The sequence below is a fragment of the Heteronotia binoei genome, chromosome 4 (genome assembly GCF_032191835.1).
Source record: "Heteronotia binoei isolate CCM8104 ecotype False Entrance Well chromosome 4, APGP_CSIRO_Hbin_v1, whole genome shotgun sequence".
Lineage (NCBI taxonomy): Eukaryota > Metazoa > Chordata > Lepidosauria > Squamata > Gekkonidae > Heteronotia > Heteronotia binoei.
In genome coordinates, this window is record NC_083226.1 from 136,151,469 (window position 1) to 136,173,276 (window position 21,808).

General features: G+C 41.3%; 1 protein-coding gene across 1 annotated transcript in view; it reads left to right on the forward strand.

The window, feature by feature from the left end:
* The window catches only part of ANKDD1B (ankyrin repeat and death domain containing 1B), a 65,403-nt gene that overhangs the window by 17,318 nt on the left and 26,277 nt on the right, over positions 1-21,808 (forward strand). The window contains exons 3-10 of the mRNA XM_060236433.1: positions 2,975-3,073; positions 5,407-5,505; positions 5,610-5,714; positions 7,986-8,084; positions 11,267-11,365; positions 14,476-14,574; positions 16,799-16,897; positions 21,375-21,473. Coding sequence (XP_060092416.1) covers positions 2,975-3,073; positions 5,407-5,505; positions 5,610-5,714; positions 7,986-8,084; positions 11,267-11,365; positions 14,476-14,574; positions 16,799-16,897; positions 21,375-21,473 — 798 coding nt within the window. The remainder of the gene's footprint in view (positions 1-2,974; positions 3,074-5,406; positions 5,506-5,609; positions 5,715-7,985; positions 8,085-11,266; positions 11,366-14,475; positions 14,575-16,798; positions 16,898-21,374; positions 21,474-21,808) is intronic.

Consider the following 21,808-nt stretch of genomic DNA (forward strand, 5'->3'; position numbering starts at 1 on the left):
CAGTGATATGTTTGTGTGTTAAAAGTGGACTCTATGCTCTCATGTTACTTATTTAGACATGTATATACCACACTCTCTGAAAAGTCAAGGCACTTTCCAACGTAAACAATAAATACAAATAAAAAATAAATATATTAAAAATTGAAGTAACATATTTAAATAATTTAAAGTAGCAGGTTCCATAAAGATTGAACTAAAATTGCAAATCAGCATAAAACAAAGTAAATAAGATTTCAGCATGCAAGTATAGAAGACTTTGGGTGGGGGATTACAATTAAAATATCTGACAGAATAAAGAAAATTTTGGTTCAGTTCTGAAAGAGACTCAAGTCTGGTACCAAGTTAGGAAGGGCTTTCAACAAACAAGGCACCACATCTGAAAAGGCGCTATCTGTCATGGTCAACTAGGATTGTTACCAGAAATGCTTGGGGTCTCCTCTTTTTATGGGGAAATTAGCAAGAGGAAGACTTAGGTAGAGCTAACTGGAGCAGAGATGTTTTCCACCAATGATACAGAGGTCCGGTTTTAGAAAGAAAAACTCCAGAGTAAATATATTTTATAATGTTTACTAGAAAAATATGTAAAAAGGTACAATCACGCACACATGCAATAAAATATACACAATCTAGGAAAAATAGAGATGATCTATAGGGATGTTTAAGGATTGTTGAAGAGAGTGATATTACCTGGTCCAGAAGTGCAGACAAGAGAGAGAAGGGCATGCACGACCAGTGTGACGTGCGCAGTAGACCCAATTACAGGGAGTTGTGGAGGGGAGGTACAAACTGTATAATGGCGCCCTACAGAATGCACACTGTAATGTGATTCAGACCCAGTTTATATAGGGTTTCGAGAAGTGGAGACCTTCCTGTAACTATGGAGACCTTAATGACTGTTGATGGGTTTTCCTGGGCACCTGAATAGATTCCCAGGTTAAAACAATAGGTGAGACTGGCACCATAATGTCTGTGAGAATGTGTCATGATGAGTTTAATGTTTTTAACCTGTTTAATTTCGACACTATGAAAGGGAGTCAGTGTAGAAGACAAAGAATTTGTACAACATGGCAGGTATTAACAAAGAAGTAAATAGAAGGCGCCTGGGAGATGGGCCATTAATCAGTAGGTGAGGATTAAGTCATGAGTCATACTTACCTGTGAACCCCATTGTTCTTATTCATTCCGTTGGAGCGAGTGAGAGGCCACACCAGGAGGGTGCCTATGTTGTAATCAGAACAGCTCAAACCATATCTTTCTGATATTTTGCAAGGAGTGTTTTCCCTTGGCCTGTTACTGACTAGCAGCATCCATTTTGTTTCCAGAGCTGGGGACCCCATTATTCCTGTGGGGTGCTCCCATAGAGGCAGGCAGTGCCTCGTGGCCATAGGGTTGCCATCCTTCAGGTGGTAACTAGAGATCTCCTGAGATTACAACTTCTCTCCTGGTGAAAAAGATCAGTTCTCCAGGAGAAAATGGTGGCTTTGGAAGGTGGGATCTATGGCATTATACCTGCTGAAGTCCCTTCCCTCCCCAAGCCTCATCTCCCAAACTCCCAAAGTTGGCAACCTAATTGTTATCCATATGGCCCCTGAAGGTGAGGGGACAAAAACTCGGACATGGGACTATAATGATACATCCTGGGCAGGCTCATTAAGATGGGCAGTCCTTAAAGCCCAGAATATTTTGGGATTTGAAGGTGAAGCCAGTGCTTTGGACTGCGTCCAGAAATGGCAACAGCCACTGAAGGTCTAAGAACTGGTGAACTACATTGCCTGCAATCAATGCCAGACAGTGACCTTGTTGTCATATCAAACCTACTAACAGTCCTGAACCATCTTCTGAGGCAAACTATATGACAAGTGCCTTCAGTCTTTTAAAAAAAATCCCTAAAAGTGTTTTAGCTTTGTACAGACATCTGCAAGTGCTAGTAGTAGGAAGAGAATAATGTATTATTTATTATTTTAGTATTAAAATACATATTTTTATATTGGCCACCAAGTTCATAAATAAGATATTAAAATATTCATATTAATTTCATTTAAATATTTCCTCCACCACATAAAAAGATTATATTAGCATTTGTGCTGCTGTGTTGGTACAGCATGAGTACCTGTATTCTTATCTGGCTGTACAGTTTGATATGCACCAAAATAACTTTGTTTGCACATACTCTTCAGCCTCCTTATGAACAAATATTTTATTATTCCACAGTAGCCATCAACTTTTATCTACAAATATTTACTTATCTATCTCCATTCTATGTATTGTAGTAAGTCACATTGGTAATATACCTTATATTTTTGGAGCTAGATTTACCCTAGACACCAACAATATTTTGAGGGGATAAGTTTTCAAGAGGGAAGGGAGCTTTAACTCTTGAAAGTCTATACCCCAAAAATCTTGTTGGTTTCTATGGTGCTACTGAGCTTAAATCTAGCTTTTCTACTGCAGACCAACAGACCAACGGGGAGGGACGGTGGCTCAGTCTGCTTGGTAAGCAGAAAGTCCCAGGTTCAATCCCTGGCATCTCCAAAAAAGGGTCCATGCAAATAGGTGTGAAAAACCTCAGCTTGAGACCCTGGAGAGAAGCTGCCAGTCTGAGAAGACAATACTGACTTTGATGGACCAGGGGTCTGATTCAGTATAAGGCAGCTTCATATGTCCATATGCCTGTCCCCTGAAACGTGTGTTTTTGGAAGTATTATCCTAATTTTATTTGATGAGAAATGTGTGTTTTTGGAAGTCTTATCCTAATTTTATTTGATGAGAAATCAAATTAAACAATGGTTTGCCAGAACGAATGGCAAGTGTAAACCTGGAGTTCTGAAGATGTCTGTAATAATAAATTTTGCTAAAGGTAAAGGAGAACATTTAAATTGGTTAATGTCACTGGCCAGAAGTCTTAGTGGTCTTTGACAATACTCTGTACTTATCTTTTTATCATTTTTTAATTCCATATCTTTTTTTATTTTAGTTGAATCGCACAGCACTCCATTTTGCTGTAGCTGGAAATCATATCTCTTCAGTGGACTTCCTTCTTCATCACAAGGCTAGAGTCGACATAGCAGACAAGGCAAGCAAAAATGCTTCTTCATTAGTTTACCCTTGATGACACTGAGCACTAGGAATCCTGTATGAGAACTTTGATAGGAATAGAGAATTCTTATCGAAACTTTTAACAAATAGTCATTGTTTGACTTTAAAATATAGAACTTGAATATTTCCCCCATTGATGACAAGTAATTTGACTAAGTTTTCTTGGTAGGGTCTACCTTTCTAGAGATGAAGCTTTTAGTTTAGAAACTGTGCAGCAGGGAAAGTTATACAATTTGGCAAAGAGTGTTCTTGTGTTGAGCAAGTATTGTCTGAGTTTTCCTTTCAGTCCCAATGTTCTTCAGAACTGTCACTCATGTCATGCGTTTTGCCAATAACTCTAGGAAACTATTTGCTTTGGTTGTATACCATTTTTGTTCTCAGACTTCTTACTTTATTCTTTCTGTAACACCTTTTAACTTAGTTTTGGTAGACTGCTTTTAGTCTGAGAACTGTTTTATGAAACTCCTCTTTAAGCTATTATTTTTGAGAATTCTTGGAGAACAGGAGAGGTGCCAGAAGATTGGAGGCAGGCGAATGTTGTCCCCATCTTCAAGAAGGGGAAAAAAGACGATCTGGGTAACTACCGACCCGTCAGCTTGACATCTATACCTAGAAAAGTTTTAGAACAAATCATCAAGCAGTCAGTCCTGGAATGTTTAGAAAGAATGGATGTGATTACTAAGAGCCAGCATGGTTTTCTCAAGAACAAGTCATGTCAGACTAACCTGATCTCTTTTTTTGAGAAAGTGACTACCTTGCTGGATCAGGGGAATGCTGTAGACATCATTTATCTTGATATCAGTAAGGCCTTTGATAAGGTTCCACATACTATCCTTGTTGACAAATTGGTAAAATGTGGTTTGGATCCTGTTACCGTTAGGTGGATCTGTAACTTGCTGACAGATTGCACCCAAAGAGTGCTTTTGAATGGTTCCTCATCCTCTTGGAGAGGAGTGACAAGTGGAGTGCCTCAAGGATCTGTCCTGCGGCCTGTTTTGTTCAACATCTTTATCAATGATTTGGATGAAGGAATAGAGGGAATGCTTATTAAATTTGCAGATGATACGATATTGAGAGGGGTTGCAAACACAGAAGACAGAAACAGGACACAGGATGACCTTGACAGGCTGGAAAACTGGGCTAAAATCAATAAAATGAATTTTAACAGGGATAAATGTAAAGTTCTGCATTTAGGTAGGGAAAATCCAATGTATGGTTATAGGATGGGGGAGACTTGTCTTAGCAGTAGTATATGCAAAAAGGATTTAGGGGTCTTAGTGGATCGTACGCTGAACATGAGTCAACAGTGTGATGTGGTGGCTAAATAGGCAAATGCAATTTTGGGCTGTATCAACAGAAGTATAGTGTCCAGATAACATGATATGATGGTATCGCTTTGTTCTGGTAAGACCTCACCTGGAGTATTGTGTTCAGTTTTGGGCACCACATTTTAAGAAGGATATAGACAAGCTGGAACGGGTCCAGAGGAGGCCGACGAAGATGGTGAGGGGTCTGGAGACCAAGTCCTATGAGGAAAGGTTGAAGGAGCTGGGGATGTTTAGCCTGGAGAAGAGGCGACTGAGAGGTGATATGATCACCATCTTCAAGTACTTGAAGGGCTGTCATATAGAAGATGGTGTGGAATTGTTTTCTGTGGCCCTGGAAGGTAGGATCAGAACCAATGGGTTGAAACTAATCAAAAGAGTTTCTGGCTCAACATTAGGAAGAACTTCCTGACAGTTAGAGCGATTCCTCAGTGGAATAGGCTTCCTCGAGAGGTGGTGGGCTCTCCTTCCTTGAAGGTTTTGAAACAGAGGCTAGATGACCATCTGACAGCAATGAAGATCCTGTGAATTTAGGGGGAGGTATTTGTGAGTTTCTTGCATTGTGCAGGGTGTTGGACTAGATGACCCTAGAGGTCCCTTCCAACTCTATGATTCTATGATTCTAAGCTGCCCAGTGCTTTATGCTGTTTTTATAGCCTGGCTTTGTTTTTAATTGTGAACAGCTTCTATTGTGCTGTATTCTTATGATGGTTTTGTCTGGCAGTAGATCCAGTGCCCCTGAAGTGGACCAGTCTTACAAGCCATCTCAGTACTCTACAACTTCATTCTGATCCATGGACCATACCTTATTCCCAGCTATGTACTATTTGTGGAGATTTACATGTTCTGTAGAAGTAAACTGGTTAAACCTTGCTTATTATGTTCATTAGTTATACCATACCATACTGCAGAAATGCAACCAAATAGTTGGAATTCTTGTGTGACCTAGCAACACCTTGTGACTTCTTGCATTCTTTATTTGAAGCATGGACTTACAGCAGTTCATCTTGCTGCTTGGTCTGGAAATCTGGACATCATGCTGCTGTTAATTAAAGCCGGTGCTGATCAGAAAGCTAAGAACCAGGTTTGTTTTAACAGATTTAACTTCTTTGTGTGCAGTTGACTTCTGCTTGCTCAAGAGAAGATTTTCTGGTTCCATTTTACAGATTTATTCTGCCTTTTCCTTAGGAAGGAAGGAATGTCCTGCACTTTGCAGCTCAGAACAATAATGTTAGAATAGTGGACTATTTTATCCAAGACCTTCATTTGATGGATCTTAATCAACCTGATCAGGTACCTACCACATATATACAATTTATTATGGGCCAACTGTAGATTCCATTAGTAATATTTTAACACTTTTCATTAAAATTGTGTAAAGATGAATATAGCTCAATTACATTTTTGTCCATCAACAGATGTTTTTTCCAGTGATTACTTTCTTATTGTATCCCTCTCTACTTTTAATTCTTCATGATTTATCTAGCTTTGTGATGTGTTTGTAGCATCTTTACCATGCGGGATCTGATTATGCACATACTTGATTTATTGGTTTCATTTATGGTTCTGTAGAAGTTTAAAACAAGAATTAGTCTTTATAAAATTGCATTAAGACAGTTTAAAAGATTACATGTAAATTATACAGACGAAGTGGGGAGAGAGAATGCACTAAAATAAGTGCATTTTGAGTGGTATCAACTTGATACTTTTGCAAATTAAACAGATTTTCTCTCATAAGAAGATGGTCAGCCTCCACTTGATTTCAGGGAATCAGGCAAAAGTTGTAATTCTTATACTTAGAGTGCCATCTTTACAGTCTTATAAATACATTAAAGCAATATTTTTGTAGTGAGGCCTTTTATTTTTGCTTCATGGATCTCTTGCAAAACATTGGTGATTAATTCATTTGGTAGCAGATATACTCTGCCCCTAATGGGAATGCATCAGTGTAAGTTGTAACTGAATCCTTCTTTTGCCAACTTTAATCCATGTATTTAGAACTTTTCTACAGGAGTGTTAACTTAGGCCCTGTAGGTTACGCTTTGTTAACAAAATGCATCTACTGTCATCTGCATACGGTTGCCAACTCCATGTGGAAATTCTTGGAGATTTGGGGATACAGTCTTGGTAGGGTGGGGTTTGAGGAGACATCAGAACATAAGAGAAGCCATGTTGGATCAGGTCAATGGCCCATCCAGTCTAACACTGTCACACAGTGGCAAAAAAACAACAACCCAGGTGTCATCAGACGGTCCACTAGTGGAGCCAGGACACTAGAAGCCATCCCACTGTTGCTCGCTCCAAGCACCAAGAATACAGAATGTCACTGCCCCAGACAGAGAATTCCATCTATACACTGTGGCTAATAGCCATTGTGCTCCAAATGTTTATCCAATCCCCTCTTGAAGCTCTCTATGCTTGTAGCCACCACCACCTCCTGTGGCAGTGAATGCCATGTGTTAATCACTCTTTGGGTGAAGAAATACTTTCTTTTATCTGTTCTAACCTGATTGCTCAGCAATTTCATTGAGAGTCCTTCCTTCCTTCCATTTGTATGCTGCCTCTCCTCAGGGCAGCTAACAATCGAATAGTATCTAAAACAATACAATTCTAAAATTACTAAAATAATTAAAATACATTGAAATCATTAAAATGCAATCACAATGGTGCTACATGGAAATAATGGTGAATTTCATCACATTCCTCAGCAGGCAATTAAATTTCTAAATTAATTCATTAAAATTAGATCTTCACAGTCTCCTTATCATCGTCGGTGGTCCTTAAGATGGTACACAATTTACAGTAGATGGTATTACTCAGTTCTTGTAGGGTGTGGTAGCTCTCTCCCATCTCAGATGTTGTTGGCCAATCAAAATACTTTTGTCTTATAGGCCCTGTGGAATTGTGAGAGGTCTGCAGGGCTTTATAGCCTCCAGGAGGGTTTTCCATAGCGCTGGTGCTGCCACTGAGAAGGCCCTGGCCCTGGTTGAACTCAGCCTGGCCTCCCTTACTTATTCTAATTGCCCTTTTCTGGAATTTTTTCCAGTGATATAGATTCCACTCTCTAGATCGATAATGCTATAGATTCCACACTTCAAAGCAGCTGTTCTCTCCTGGGAAGAAAACAGTCTCAAGTTTGGTTGTAATTCCAAGGGATCTCCAAGTGGAGACTGGCAACCCTAGAACTTCATAGGTTCTTTTAATAGTATTGAATACCTACACTCTGTATCAACTGCTGGGGAAGTGATTAGCTAGGGAACAACAGGTGGGCCACAAGCCTCTGTCAATGATAATCAGTGCATTCCTGAAGAGACTTCCACACTTCTAAGCCCAAAACAGTAGTCTTAGAGGAAGTAATTCTGTTTAGGATGAGCCACCCCGAGCACTGTTCAGAAGATATGGCATATATGTGTTTTAAATAAATAAATGTGTAGCTGTTTATAGTCATGTGGACCAGCTTTAGAATGTGCATGTGTATTGGAATTCTTAGCAGAATGTCTGTAGGAGTCCTCCTGCCCACCCCCATTTCAGTACTAACAATCTCTTGTTATTACTGTTTCATAGAAAGGTAAAAAGCCGTTCCTTCTGGCAGCTGAAATGGGCCATGTGGAAATGATAAATGAGTTGATTTTCCTTAACTTTTTCACTTCAGAAAAGGACAATGTAAGTTTATGACAAATTCAAATAATGACTTTGCTTTGTGTACTTAATGATAAATTAATCCCTTCAACTAACAAAGAGATTTGATTCCCAAAGGATTATACCTTGAAAATAGGGTTGCCAGGTTCCCTTACCTTGCCTACTGGAACCTTTGGGACACGTTCTGAGGGGGGGTGTGGGAGTGGGCAGAGATGCCTCACTCCAAATGACATTTTGGACTACTTCCAGGAAGTGGGGATGTATCCCTTTGAGTGGTCCCTAGGGGGAAGCTAAAGGAACTGCTCAAATGGCTACCAGCCATTTCATTTCAGTTTGGCTCCCCACTCCCTCTTCTGATTGGGGGGAGAGGAGTGAAACTGATCACTCACAAGGCTTGCAGTCAGTTCGGGCTGTTAGCCTAAACTAGCTGCAGGCCTTCTCAGCAATCAGAGTCACTGAAGGCTTGCAGCAATTTGAATGGTCTTTTTTGCTTCCCCACTCAAATGGCTGCTTACCAGGGCAGCATTTCTGGTTTTTCAAGTCACCAGTTTTACCAGAAGTGGCCTGAAAAACCTCATTTTTGGGTGCGATTCTCCCCACTGTCCAGCTGGCCAGCAGTAGAGAAACCCTTCCTAAATCAGGAGATCCCCCACTCACACTGGGAGGGGCGGCTGGGATCCCTACTTGAAAATCTTGTTGGTTTCTAAGGTGCTACTGGACTCAAATATAAACAACCTACAAGTAACAGTGCCATCCTAAGCAGAATTATAACTTTCTAAGTCCACTGAAGTCCTTAAAGGGTATAACTCTGCTTAGGATGACACTCTGAAAGCGGTAAAATTACCCATGGTGATATTGTGGAATGTAGAGTGAATTGCGGTAATGAAACTACTAAGAGAAATCAGAGCTGTTGGTGCTTTAATTGAATGTTGTTTTCTGTTTACAGTGCACCATGTGATGCAAGCTGAAGTTTGACTTATTAAAAATTTTGCTTTATGTCACTATGTCTAATATTGAAGGGGCTGGCACCCTTACCAAACACTAAAGCAGCAAAAAAAAAAAAGGCAACCCCCCCCCCCTTACCCACTGACAAAGTGGGCATTTATATACACCTGGGCAAATTGGAAGAAAAAGTGGCCCTGGAAAAGGGCCCAGATCTAGTCTGTCTAGGCCCCACCCCCACCTACCAACCACCTCCCAAGGGAGTGTGGAAGAGCTGGATGATCGCTTGTTGTGCTGCATGAGCAAGGGGGAGCAGGGCAGGGCTCATCCCTCATTGCACTGCATGTGTGAATCAGGGAAGGCCCATCCCTCTCCATACTGAGTGAGACCAAGCCATTCCTCAGTGTGCTGTGCTGCATGGATTGCATGAGCCAGGTTTCAAGTCTGAAGGACAGAGTCTGAAGCCAGTCCAAGGTCAGAGCCAACAGAGCAGAATAGGAACCAATAAAGAACAATGTCCAAAATACACCAACCAAGAGCCGAGGCATTCGTAGCCAGGAGTTCAGGAGCCAAAGGATCAGGTTTCAAAGTCAGCTGGGGTGGATGCACATCACAAGATTAGACGTGTTGCTTCCACAGGGAGATCAGCCCAGAGTTTGCTGCCACTGTTTCTAATTAGCGAGCAGCTAGGCTCCTGTTAGAACTCTGGGCTGAGAGAACAACTAGCTCTTGACAGCACTTCTCGGTGCCTGGTGCCCCAATCCTGGCAAAGTTTCTCTCAAAGACAAGTCATCCACGGGGGTGAGTTGGGGGGGCTCTGTGCTTGTGGCTGCTCAACTGCAGGGAATGAGGGCGGCAGCAGCCAACTGTCAGTTTCTTCTGAGGGGCCGACTGCTGTGCTGTCAGCTGCTGGTTCTGCTGCAACTGACGGCTCCACGGCCGGCAGCTCCCCTTCATCATTGCCCATGACACACTGGGACTTTTCCCACCGGCCTTAATGGCCAGTCCACCCATGCTACATCCCCTGGGAACAGACTTCAAATTAACCCAAAAGAAAAAGTTTTTCCTCCAAATGATCTGATGAGGATTTAAATATATTCCTGGAGTACAGAATGCTTAGAACAGTTGAGAGTTAAGTGAGGGGGGAATGAAGGAAGGGGAGGAAGCAAAGAAACAGCATAGTCAAGTGTCTGAGAATCTACAGAATGCTTCAAAGAGAGATTGTGGTGAGGGAGGTGAGATTTCCAACTTGTTTTCCCCACCCAAAATTTCTCTGTACAGAAAAAAAATGTTCCTGTATAATCTTCCAAATTATCCTGACCTGGATTTATTCTTCATTTTGCAATGCACTGGAGTAACTTAATTAACATAACAAGTATCTATTCATCAGAAAAAAAATTATGCTTAATTCATACAGTTAAATTGGTGAGCTGCATGTACATTTCGTTCATGGATCAGAGGACGCTTTGTGTTTTCATTTTACACATTCTTTCACAAAGTTCATAAAGGTTTGTTAACAAATGCTTCATGCCTTTCCTACTATGCAGTTTCTGTGTCTGTCTGTTCCATGGAACAGATGAACTCCAGGAGCAGATGGAAGGAAGGTCATGGAAGTGAAATTAAAAGCCAGTAGGGTTAGAGAGAAACAGAACAGGGGAGAAGAAAAGAGAACTATGCATGTGCAGTAAACTGGTGTTCTAATCTTTGGCCATTGCATACTCATTCCCTTGTTCCTGAGCTTTCATTGTACTGCCCACACAATGCCAACCTTTTTCTCTGCAACTTCAAGGGCTAAAAATTTGCTTTTAAAAAGATAAACAAAAGCTGATTCTTACTATCAGCATCAGTTTTCAAAATGTTTATATCATGTTGTTTTGTTAAACAATATACAAAACTGATAATAAGAGAAGAAAAATGCAATAAAATCCATAAATTACTGAAGTATAACAAAACTACAATTAAGAAAAAAAAGCATTTTTTTCTAAAATATTTAATCACACCAGATGCCATTATTATGATTGTAAATGATAATAACAGTGGCTAAACTTACGATGCAATATTTAAAATAAGCATACAAAATACAAATAAGGCCAATCATAAATCCGCCATCTCAGCATTTCATACTCATTCTAATTTAATATGTTAAATTCCATGCCAGTGTGTATGCACAGCTTGCTCACAGAATCTACTACACACCATTTTCCTCTAAAATGTTTGATTTTATTGTGAATATACAATATATTTCCCTACATTTTATTTTAAAGCAAGGAAACACTGCATTGCATCTAGCTGCTAAACATGGCCACAGTGAGGTGGTGGAAATTCTCCTTCAACAGTGGGAAGAAGTAAATGAGTTCAATCAGGTAAGAAGAAAGGAAACTTTTTGAAACCTGTGGGCACCTTTGGAATTCTGATACAAATGGCTGCTTCAGTAGGTGTAGCCAGTCATAAAATAGCTGTCATAGGAGGCAGAGCCAACTACAGAATGTCAGGGAGCGAGGCTGCATAAAACTCTGATAGTAACACTGAAGCATTTTATAGAGAAAAATAAAATTAACATTAAATGAACGCCTAAGCCATTGTCCAACGGAACTAAGGACAATGAGTGGTGTCAAGAAGAACACTGAAGAAGAGGAAGACCATCTTCAGCCAGAGCCAAGTCCTTTGTATAAACTGGGAGTTACCTTAGGTCGCAATTTGGCCATCTATTGTCACCTTTTTAGATAAGTTTAATAGTCCTAAGCACCCCTCCATTCTTCTCCCCAACGGTCATCTTGGAGCATCCCCACCTTGGTCCATTGTTACCTGGAGGTCCAATCAGGTAACCAGGACCCAAGCTTGTTCATTGGTCAGTTATGGGCATCCAATTGGGGGCCACCAATTAACTTGCTATTGGCTACTGCAGAAGTCCAGCCCTTATGGTCACTGCAGAGCCTCCCCTTTTTCCACCCCTGTACCTCCCATTTCTTGAGGGTCCAAGGTAGTCTATATAACCTGTGACCCAACTCCACTCATGTGTGCATCTAGCAGTACCCTATCTCCGCTGTATAGATCCACCCCCGATTCCTGATCAGTTGAGGGTCCTATTTCCCCCATCCTCTTTCGTCGCCATTGGAGCCTTCCTTGAAGACTACGATCGGTAATTATCGCCCTGTTTGTCTATCCATGTGTTGTCTCTATATCTCTATTTTTCTTAGGGCTGTATGTATGTTTCATGAGCACATTGCCTTGTATGTATGCCTATATTTTTCTGGAATAAATTTTAATCGTTTTACTTAATTAGAGTCCTTGATAAATTTAAGCATTAATTTCTGGACGTGGATCCTGTATACACAGATAAAAGATCCTAATTAAGCCAGGTGCCAACCTGACAATTCCCCATCCTTGTTTTGAGGGCATTTTGGCTTGCACTGGCTTCAAACAGTGGGCTCTATGGCATTATTGCCCACTGATATTCCTTCCCTCTCCAAATCCTCCCCTCCCCAGGCTCTGCCCCCAATCAGCATGAATTTCCCAGTGCAGAAGTAACAGCCCTGCTGGTGGGCACCAGGAAAGTTGTCCACAGGCACCATGTTGGGAATCCCAAAATATGTTTTTGAAAACCAAGATGTAAAAACAATACAGAAGCCCACCATCCAAAAATGGCTTCCCATCTATCATGTTTGTTACAGTTTTTTATTAGGTCTCCTAATGAATGAATAGTAAGTTGTAGTGCCTTCATCTCAAACTGAGTAATCAAATGTTATGACATTATTGCATTATGCTGTTTTGCAGTGGATCAAAAATGAATGAATCTAGTTTTTAACAAACAAGGCATTTTCTTTTAACCTCCACAGGAGATGGCATTTCATGTTATAGGTTGTCTAGGAATGTCTTATAAATACCATACCTTGGATCCAAACCACAATGAATAGAGATCATAGAAGGGACCTTTTGCAGATCCCCACCTTTCCACAGCAACTCATTCCCCCCATCATCCCTGGAGGTTGGAAAACCCTTGAGAATGGTGTGGGTTGTGGCATGGGAGACTGCAGTAGGAAGGGAGAATCAGCAAAATTGTTTCTGCAAACTCCACTGCTTTTGCAGTGGTTTGTGAGTATATCCATAGGAAACAGTTTTTCTGCCCCTTTAAACAAATGACTGAATTAAACTGGAAAACAGAGGCTGTGAGAGTGAAGAAAGCAGAGATACGTCTGGCTGCTCATGACTTACACAGTCCCATCTGCTGCCAGGCACCATCACTTGTCTTCCCTGTAGTGCAATTAGATAAATCTGCAGCATTTCTGCTTGCCACATAAGCACGTAGGAACAACTGCAGGTTTTTCTTTCGCTCCCTAAAGTTTCCCACATATGCTGGGTTGTGCACTTGAACTCTTGCTTCTGTATGGTCTGAAAAGAAACAACATCCAAATCTGCTCTGAATCTGTTCTCTTCAAATAAATTTAGACCCCTATCATGTTTTTCTGGCAGGGCTTCTGAATCTTTAACAGCTGCATGAGAGAGAAATATTTAAGAAAAGCGTTTTTCCAAGTCACTAGCAGGAAAAGCTTCACATGTTGAATTTCTGCTGGTCCAGGAACCAGAAAAGGGAAAAGAGCCCTGCAAGAAATATAGCGTCAGCCAAACTTGTGTATAAATTTTTGTAGAGGGAGGACCAAACTGATACCAGGGACATGCAAAAGTCATCTCCATCTGGTTAGACTTGTTGCTGCCATTGAAGCTGAGCACCATCCATTAGCAAAGGAGATGGTGAAACAAGGCCATCTCCACTGTTGCATTCATCAGGCTCATTCTTCACTGCATGAAGTTTCCTTAGGCTCAGAGAGGAGAAAAGGGGCTGTGGTGGGAAGAGGGAAGAGGCAGAAGCAGGGAGGCTGGGAAGGATGGAAAGCACAAAGATTGATTATCTCATAAGGAAACCTCATAGCTTTATATGGAATGAGGGAAGAACAGTTGTGGCAGTGGATATGGGGAGAACAGAACTAACAAATGGTGTTCAACTGCAGCAATGGCAACAGGTCTATCTCTAATCAGACTTGTGTGTACCTGTTACTGTGCATGTGACTAAACAGCATGCTATAGCAATTAATATTGGACTGTATGGGTGACGTTGTTGTGACAAGTTGTGAGGATAAAATGAAGGAGGAAATATTGAAAGCCACTGTAGGTCCCCATTGGCAAGAAAAGTAGGGCATAAATGAAGTAAATAAACCAAATGTAACATCTAGTTAGGCCCTAAGCCCATGACAGTTACATGCCTTCAGTTTTGATCTCTAGCTTTGTAAGCCCTCACATTTCTGCCATATCAGGAGCCTGAATAAAAAGTACCTTCTTCAGATTTACAGGAACAGAGCATGTTCACCTGAAAGCAAATGCTTACTTGTGTCAGATGACATGTTAACTGCAAGCTTAGATGCAAGTCTGTTTAAATGTCACAGAACTGTGTTCCCTTTAATGTATTGCCTTCTTTCAGAATGAAGAAATACCATTTTTTCTGGCTGTTGAAGGGGGTCATGAAAAGTGTGCAGAACTCTTGCTGGAAGCAGGAAGTGATATCAATACGTCAAACAAAGTATGTTAATTGTACTGAGTCTGTGCCTCTCATGTTCCCTTGATGCACTAACAATTGCTGGGATTTTAGGAATCTCCGCATCTGGAAAGAGAAAAAGCTGGCAGTTTGAATTATGCAAGTGCATAACCTGCCTTGAGCAGATGTTTTTAAGAAAAATTAGTTTTCAGGCTTTGCCTCCTGCGATTCTGTTATCTGTTAGTTTATCACCTCTTTAAAAAGTGTGTTTTGGTATAAAATGCAGCGGTTGGATTCCCTACTCACCACACCAGTATATAACCAATTTTTGAAAAGTTTAATTATTATTGTTATTTTCATGTACTCTTGAACTATTGCTTCAGATTTTGGACTCAATTAGGTTGCAAAATGAATCATTGTATAATGTATAAAAGAAACATTTAGATTATTTTAGTAGTCACTTTATGTTAAATATCCCTGGGTGCCTTTTATATTAAAAGCAAAACTGCTTCCTGTTTGCTTTATCCAATCTATTCATCCTTGCTCATCCATTTGCCTTTGCCACATTCCTTCCTTAATCATTTCTTCTCATAGTTGAAAACGAGTCTTGATTTTTTTTAGTTTCCAGCCATGTGGAAGTTCCAGAAAATCCATGCCTGACTTGCTTTTGGCAGAAGTAGAAGGGAATATTATTTTTCCTAGTAAGGTTTTTAAAAAGCATGTAAATTGGAATGTTTAATTATTTGCTAATGATGTCTCTTTAGCTAAAGCATTCTTGGCCCAATTTGAAATTGGTGGCATGGAATAGCTGACAGGGAAGCAACTACTTAAGAAGTAGGTGGTGACTGGAACTTCTGGGTTGAAATTGCAGAAAACAGAGTTGCACTTATCTGTCACCATTGTTTATTAAGTGGGCTTCTGTGCTGGCACAGATTGGGACTGCATATATGTCAATGCATAGGGGTGTATTTAAAACAAATGAATATGAAGGTGAATCCAAAAATGCTCTTTCGCTCACAATAATAGCACTTATACTAAGCTATGGGGAGAGTGGAAATGTTTGCCAGTTTCCCTCTTTTGCCCCTCATGGAATCATAGAGTTAGAAGGTACCTCCTGAGTCATCTAGTCCAACCCCCTGCAAAATGCAGAAAATCCGTAAGTACTTCCCCCCTACACACTGCACTAGTGGAAGCCATTGTACTAGTGGAAGCCATTGGAAATGTTTGCCATCTTTCTCCCTTTGCCCCTCATACATATAGAGCGGACAGATGGAAATCTTCATCCTGCCACTGTGGTCATATAGGAGAAAGTAATTTTAAAAGTATGATGAGAGTAAGGTTTTATTATGACAATTATAATTCAATAAGCATTTTAAGATAGCTGCTGAGCTGATATAATTTAGTACACCATCCAGTGATGTCAGGGGTGTGTGGCATATGCACATGAGTTATGCAAATGAGTTGTGCTAATGAGCTCCAGCACTTCTTTTTCTACAGAATGACCCCTGTGAAAATGCATATACTTTTTCTGTGCAGTGGCATCCATTTAATGCAGTGGTCCCCACCCTTTTTGGCCCCGGGGCCCAGTCCCAGGGCCAGCAGGGTGGGGGCACCCAATTCGGCCTCCCATCATGGTGCCTCCCCCCCCATTTCCTCCTTTGCTCCCCCCCCCGCACAGCCTCGCCGTCTCCTCCTCCCCCCTCCAGTTTTCACCATTTTAAGGCCGGGGAAGGGGCCGTGAAGCTCCTCCCAGGCTGACCCCCCATTGGGAAGGAGGCAAGCGCAGCGTCCCTCGCTGCTGCTGCAGTGGTTTTCCCAGCCAATCAGCTGATTGGTTGGGGGGGTCGGCCTGGGAAGCACTTCACCGCCCCTTCCCCAGCCTTAAAATGGTGAAAACTGGGGGGCACTGGAGGGGGGGACAGTGAGGCTTCATGGCCTGTTGCAAACAGACTGCAGCCTGGTACCGGTCCCCAGCCCGGGGGTTGGGGACCCCTGGTTTAACAGGTTTGATGGTAGTGCAGTCCTAAGAAAAGTAACAGCCTTCTATGTCCATTGATTTCAGTTACACCATTTTATTTATTTATTTATTTGTTTGTTTGTTTAATTTATTTATTTATTTATTTATTTATTTCTATCCTACATTCCCTGTAAGCAAGCTCAGGGCAGGAAGCAACTGTACAGTACACAATGTGGTTTCATCTGTTGAAAGATGCTTTCAAAGACCATTATTTTCTTTGATCTTTCCCTTTCTCCACTGTATATCTTTCAGGACAATATTAGTGCTCTGCATCTTGCAACTGAGAATGGACATACATCCATGGTTGCATTTCTTATCAGTAAAAATATACATCTTGGTCCTAAACCTGAGGTAAGTTGGGTTGCTGATAATTTTTTTTTGTTATACACTACATTGCTGAGCACTTTCTTCACAGAATTTTTTGAAAATTGGTATAGTTTTATATAATTTAGGACTCAATATACCTTCGGCTCAGCATTCTGTAGGGGGCCATGTCATCTGATCTGGATTCATGCCAGTCCAGTCTAAGAGATGCTGCAGAGCATATTAATGTTCTGCCAGCATAATCACCAACTAGTGCATGTGCCCCTCCTCAACAACAACATTTGGGGGGGGGATGGTGTGAGGGGAAGAATATTTTTTATTATTATTTTTGCTTAAAAAATCTAAAAGTAATGAGGGGGCTACTAGTTTGTAAATGTTCTGTGGAGATGAAAATGGGAGCCTGTTTGTATGCTGGAAATACTTGTTACATTCATTTGGATATTGTTTGCCTTATGGGCATCTATCAAAAATGCTGTTTGCAAAAACAGCCTTCATGAAATGTACAAAAGAGAAAGATTTGAATCCAGCAATACATTAAAAACCAAGAAGTTTTCTAGGATATAAGCTTTCAAGAGTCAAAGCTGCTTTTGCCAGATATAGGTATCATGATTTTGTATCTTGTATCTGAGTAGGGTACTTTGACTCTTGAAAGTGTATATCCTGGAAATCTTGTTGGTTTTTAAGGTTCTACTGGACGTAAATCTCCCTCTTCTACTGCAGACTAACACAATTACCCACCTGAAACTATCTTAGTGAATGTATGGCAATTAGATCTCTGTTTCTGAGACTTTGAAGGAGCAGCTTTGTTGTTGTTCCTTTAAGTGGAGATGTTGTGATTGAAATGTGGATGAGAAAAGAAATTTGCATGCACAAAAATTTAGGATTCGAAAGGAGGCACACCAATAATGATTGTGTTGTACGCCGCCCTCTTGGGAAAGGGCTAACATTGAATAAATTATCAATTTAAACAGGGTAGACCCTGTTTAGTATTTGGATGGGTGACCATTAAGGAAGTCCAAGGTTGCTAAGTATCTGTACAGGAGCACATTCAACCTGTGCTGAAAGCATTACACTGGTTGCCTGTGGCATTCCGGATTCACTTCAAGGTGCTAGTTATAATCTTTTAAGCCCTAAATGGTTTACCTTCGGGACCTATATATATATACATGCACACAAATATATTGGCCACTGTGAGACACAGAGTGTTGGACTGGATGGGCCATTGGCCTGATCCAACATGGCTTCTCTTATGTTCTTATGTTCTTATGACTGCCTTTCCCCATATGTACCCCAGAGAGCACTACGTTCAGGGTCTCAAAATCTCCTTAAGATCCCTGGACCGAAAGGCCAACGCCATGCTGGGAATTATTAGGAAGGGAATTGAAAACAAATCAGCCAGTATCATAATGCCCCTGTATAAATCGATGGTGCAGTCTCATTTGGAACACTGTGTACAATTCTGGTCACTGCACCTCAAAAAGGATATTATAGCATTGGAAAAAGTGCAGAAAAGGGCAACTAGAATGATTAAAGGTTTGGAACACTTTCCCTATGAAGAAAGGTTAAAACGCTTGGGGCTCTCTTTAGCTTGGAGAAACGTCGACTGCGAGGTGACATGATAGAGGTTTACAAGATTATGCATGGGATGGAGAAGGTGGATGGAGAAGGTAGAGAAAGAAGTACTTTTCTCCCTTTCTCACAATACAAGAACTCGTGGGCTAGGAGGAAGGGACCCTCAACTGATCAGGAATCGGGGATGTATCTAGACAGCAGAACTGGGGTACTACTAGATGCACACTTGTGGGGAGCTGGACCACAGGTTATAAGGACTACCTTGAGCCCTTAGGGGATGGGAAGTACAGGTGCTACCTAAGGTAACACCCGGTCTATACAAAGACACTTGGCTCTAGGTGAAGATGTTCTTTCTCTTCAGTTTTCTATTGGCACCAGTCTTTGTCTGTTGGACAAAGGCTTAGGCAGTGTGGCAGGATCCACGCCTAAGATAAGCTTGATGGCTTTATGCATAGGTGAAATTTGTTGAGTACGTGAGCCTCCCGCTTCGCTGTTATGGAGTCTGGCACTGCAGGAAGATAGCTGCTGGTGGTGTTAGCCTTCCAAGATGGAGTCTCTGGTCAAGGCTGGAAACCGCTTGCCTGGACAGTTCCTGGCGGCGCAACTTCTTTCACTACAACAGCCGAGATGGGGATTGCATGGAGCTACTGTAAACCATCTGTTAGCACTCCTCGAGAGACACGGAGTGCTGTTGCAACGTTGTGGCTGTTAGTACTCATAAGTCCCTTCCAGTCTGGTAGACAAAACCCACGTTCTCTCGGCAGATGTGTGTGAGTTGGGTCTCCAGGCACCCTGGCAACCAAATGGGTGACTACGATGTTCTGGAATTAGGGGTCTTTTTCTCACAAGAGTCTTATAAAGGTCCTTGACTTGCTTGCTGAAATCTATTAGTTTGTGTCTTATTCTGTCTAGATTTTTTAACATAAAAGTATGAGAATGCTTAATTCACAGATAAAAGACCCATGAACTATTTTAATTCTAAATTTCATACAGTAAAAATGTTTTCTTACACACATATCATTATATTCTAGTGAGTCAGTTATATATGCAAAATTAGAACTTTTACTGTTTACATATGAAAGAAAGTTTTTAATGAGATACATTTTAATGTTCTGGCAAATCTGGAGTTGAGCTTGTATACAGAGTAATATATGTCTGATATGCCAGCTTTTTAAAGGTAAAAACAGAATACTTACTGGTATCATCTGAACAATATATTTGGACTTTGGGGGTGCAGCCAGGAGACTTTGGGGGTGGAGCCAGGAGACATTAGGGGTGGAGCCAAGATCAAGGTTGTGACAAGCATAATTGAACTCCAAAGGGAGTTCTGGCCATCACATTTAAAGGGACGGCACACCTTTTCAATGCCTTCCTTCCATAGGAAATAATGAAGGATAGGGACACCTTCTTTTAGGGTACTCATAGAATTGGACCCCCTGGTCCCATTGTTTTGAAACTTGGGGGATATTTTGGGGAGAGGCACTAGATGCTGTGCTGAAAATCTGGTGCCTCTACCTCAAAAAACAGCCTCCCCAGATACCCGCGGATCAATTTTCCATTATTTTCTATGGGAATAAATCTCCATAGAGAATAATAGAGTTCCCAGCAGACATTTCCCTCCCCTGTCCCCACTTTCTGATGACCCTAAAGCAGGGGGAGGGCCTCCAAACCGGGGGATCCCCTGCCCCCACCTGGGGATTGGCAATCCTAGGGGGCAGGAAGGAGCCTGGGAAAGCAGAAGAACCCCCGCTGGGACCTGAGGATTGGCAAGCCTAGCAGCAATGGGGCTTCCATATGGCAGGTTCCCCAACCCTACTTCCCAGCACTGGCCACCCCCCCCACACACACTCCTGGGCCACCAGGGCCTTTGCAGGTTTTTAAAAAACATTGACACTAGAATGTTATATCAAGCTCCAGCTGTAACAACAAGTTATAACAGGTTCTATGAATTCTGAGCTTTAATTTTTAAAAAGTCTCTAGTTCCTTCTGTTGCTAAAATATGTCTTTTCCTTTATTCTCAATAAGATAAGGTTATACTTTAAAAAAAAAAAATTATGACTGGGTTCAATGCATGAGGAGGCTCAAAGTAGAGTGACCACAGCTCTTTATTAGTGATTACAGCATTGCAAAGGGTAAGCTAAGACTGAAACCCAGGGCCAACTGCCCTGCTTAAATGCATGCAAATGACCCCACCCCAAACTCAACAACTCTTAATTGTAGGTAGAACTGTAGGTAGGTAGGCCCATTGACTCCTGATTGGCCACCTCCCAGAGTCCAGGTGGGTATTGTTCTGGAGCCTCAAAGTCTCTGGTGGAACACCCAGGAACGTTCTAGTCCCAATACATAACAAAAATGAAAATTCAGATAATCAGTTACACCTACTGTTACAATGGCATATTGCTTTAACAACATTGTAGTGCCGTTTAAAAACAAGTTAAAAGCCCCTTGATGGCAGAAGGAGGAAATGGCTGCCAAGGGAGCAAGGGTCAGGGAAAATTACTGCCATGCAGCTGGGAAAATCCAAATTGTCTCATTCACACAGCATTCATCCAGACTTTACTTCAATCTTCCCAAAAACTTGGGAGGAAAACAGGTTTCAGAAAGATTTTTAAAAGCTAGGGGAACTCCAGGAGGTACAATGACGTTCTGGGGAAGCGGCGGGATGGGAGGTGGGGAACCTACTTTCCTATTGTATTAAACCTGGGGCAGATAACCCACGTAGTTACATTTCTCATTTTTACTATTACTTGCTATCTTTTGACTGTCTGCACAGTTAGCAGATTCAGTTCCTCGGCAGAAAGAATTTAGCTTCCTTGTGCATTTAGCAAAGTACTGCCCCCAAACTAAAAAAGTTTGGTTAAGCAAAATATCTTGCAAGCTTTGAACAATAGTTTAATTATGCTATTATAACAACCTTTTCTTCTATCTACAGCAAAAACATTCTGCACTCCATTTAGCCATCACAAAAAATAACCTGGACGTGGTAAACAATTTAATAGATTCTAGCCATGACATAAATGCTCTCAATCAGGTGAGAAAATGTGCTGTAGAATTTTCCAATTTTTAAATGAAAGTTAATCGTTTTCCTTTCTATACTGATAGGGTACAAAACAGAGAGGTTTGTTATCAATTGTGTGGCATGTGTCACAAGCTGCACCCACCCAGCAAGGATTCTGCTTTTCCTTGTCATTGCTGCTGCAAATGCAGAGGCATGGGAGTTCTGTGAGGGGCTGATGGACTGGAAATGGTGTTGGTGCAGACAAGGCAATGGAAAATGCACTTTGCCATCAAGCTGGCTGGCTAACATGCTGGGACTGTGTTTTTCTGGAAAGATCATACTAAATCAGGTTTGAAAGAGAACCTAGT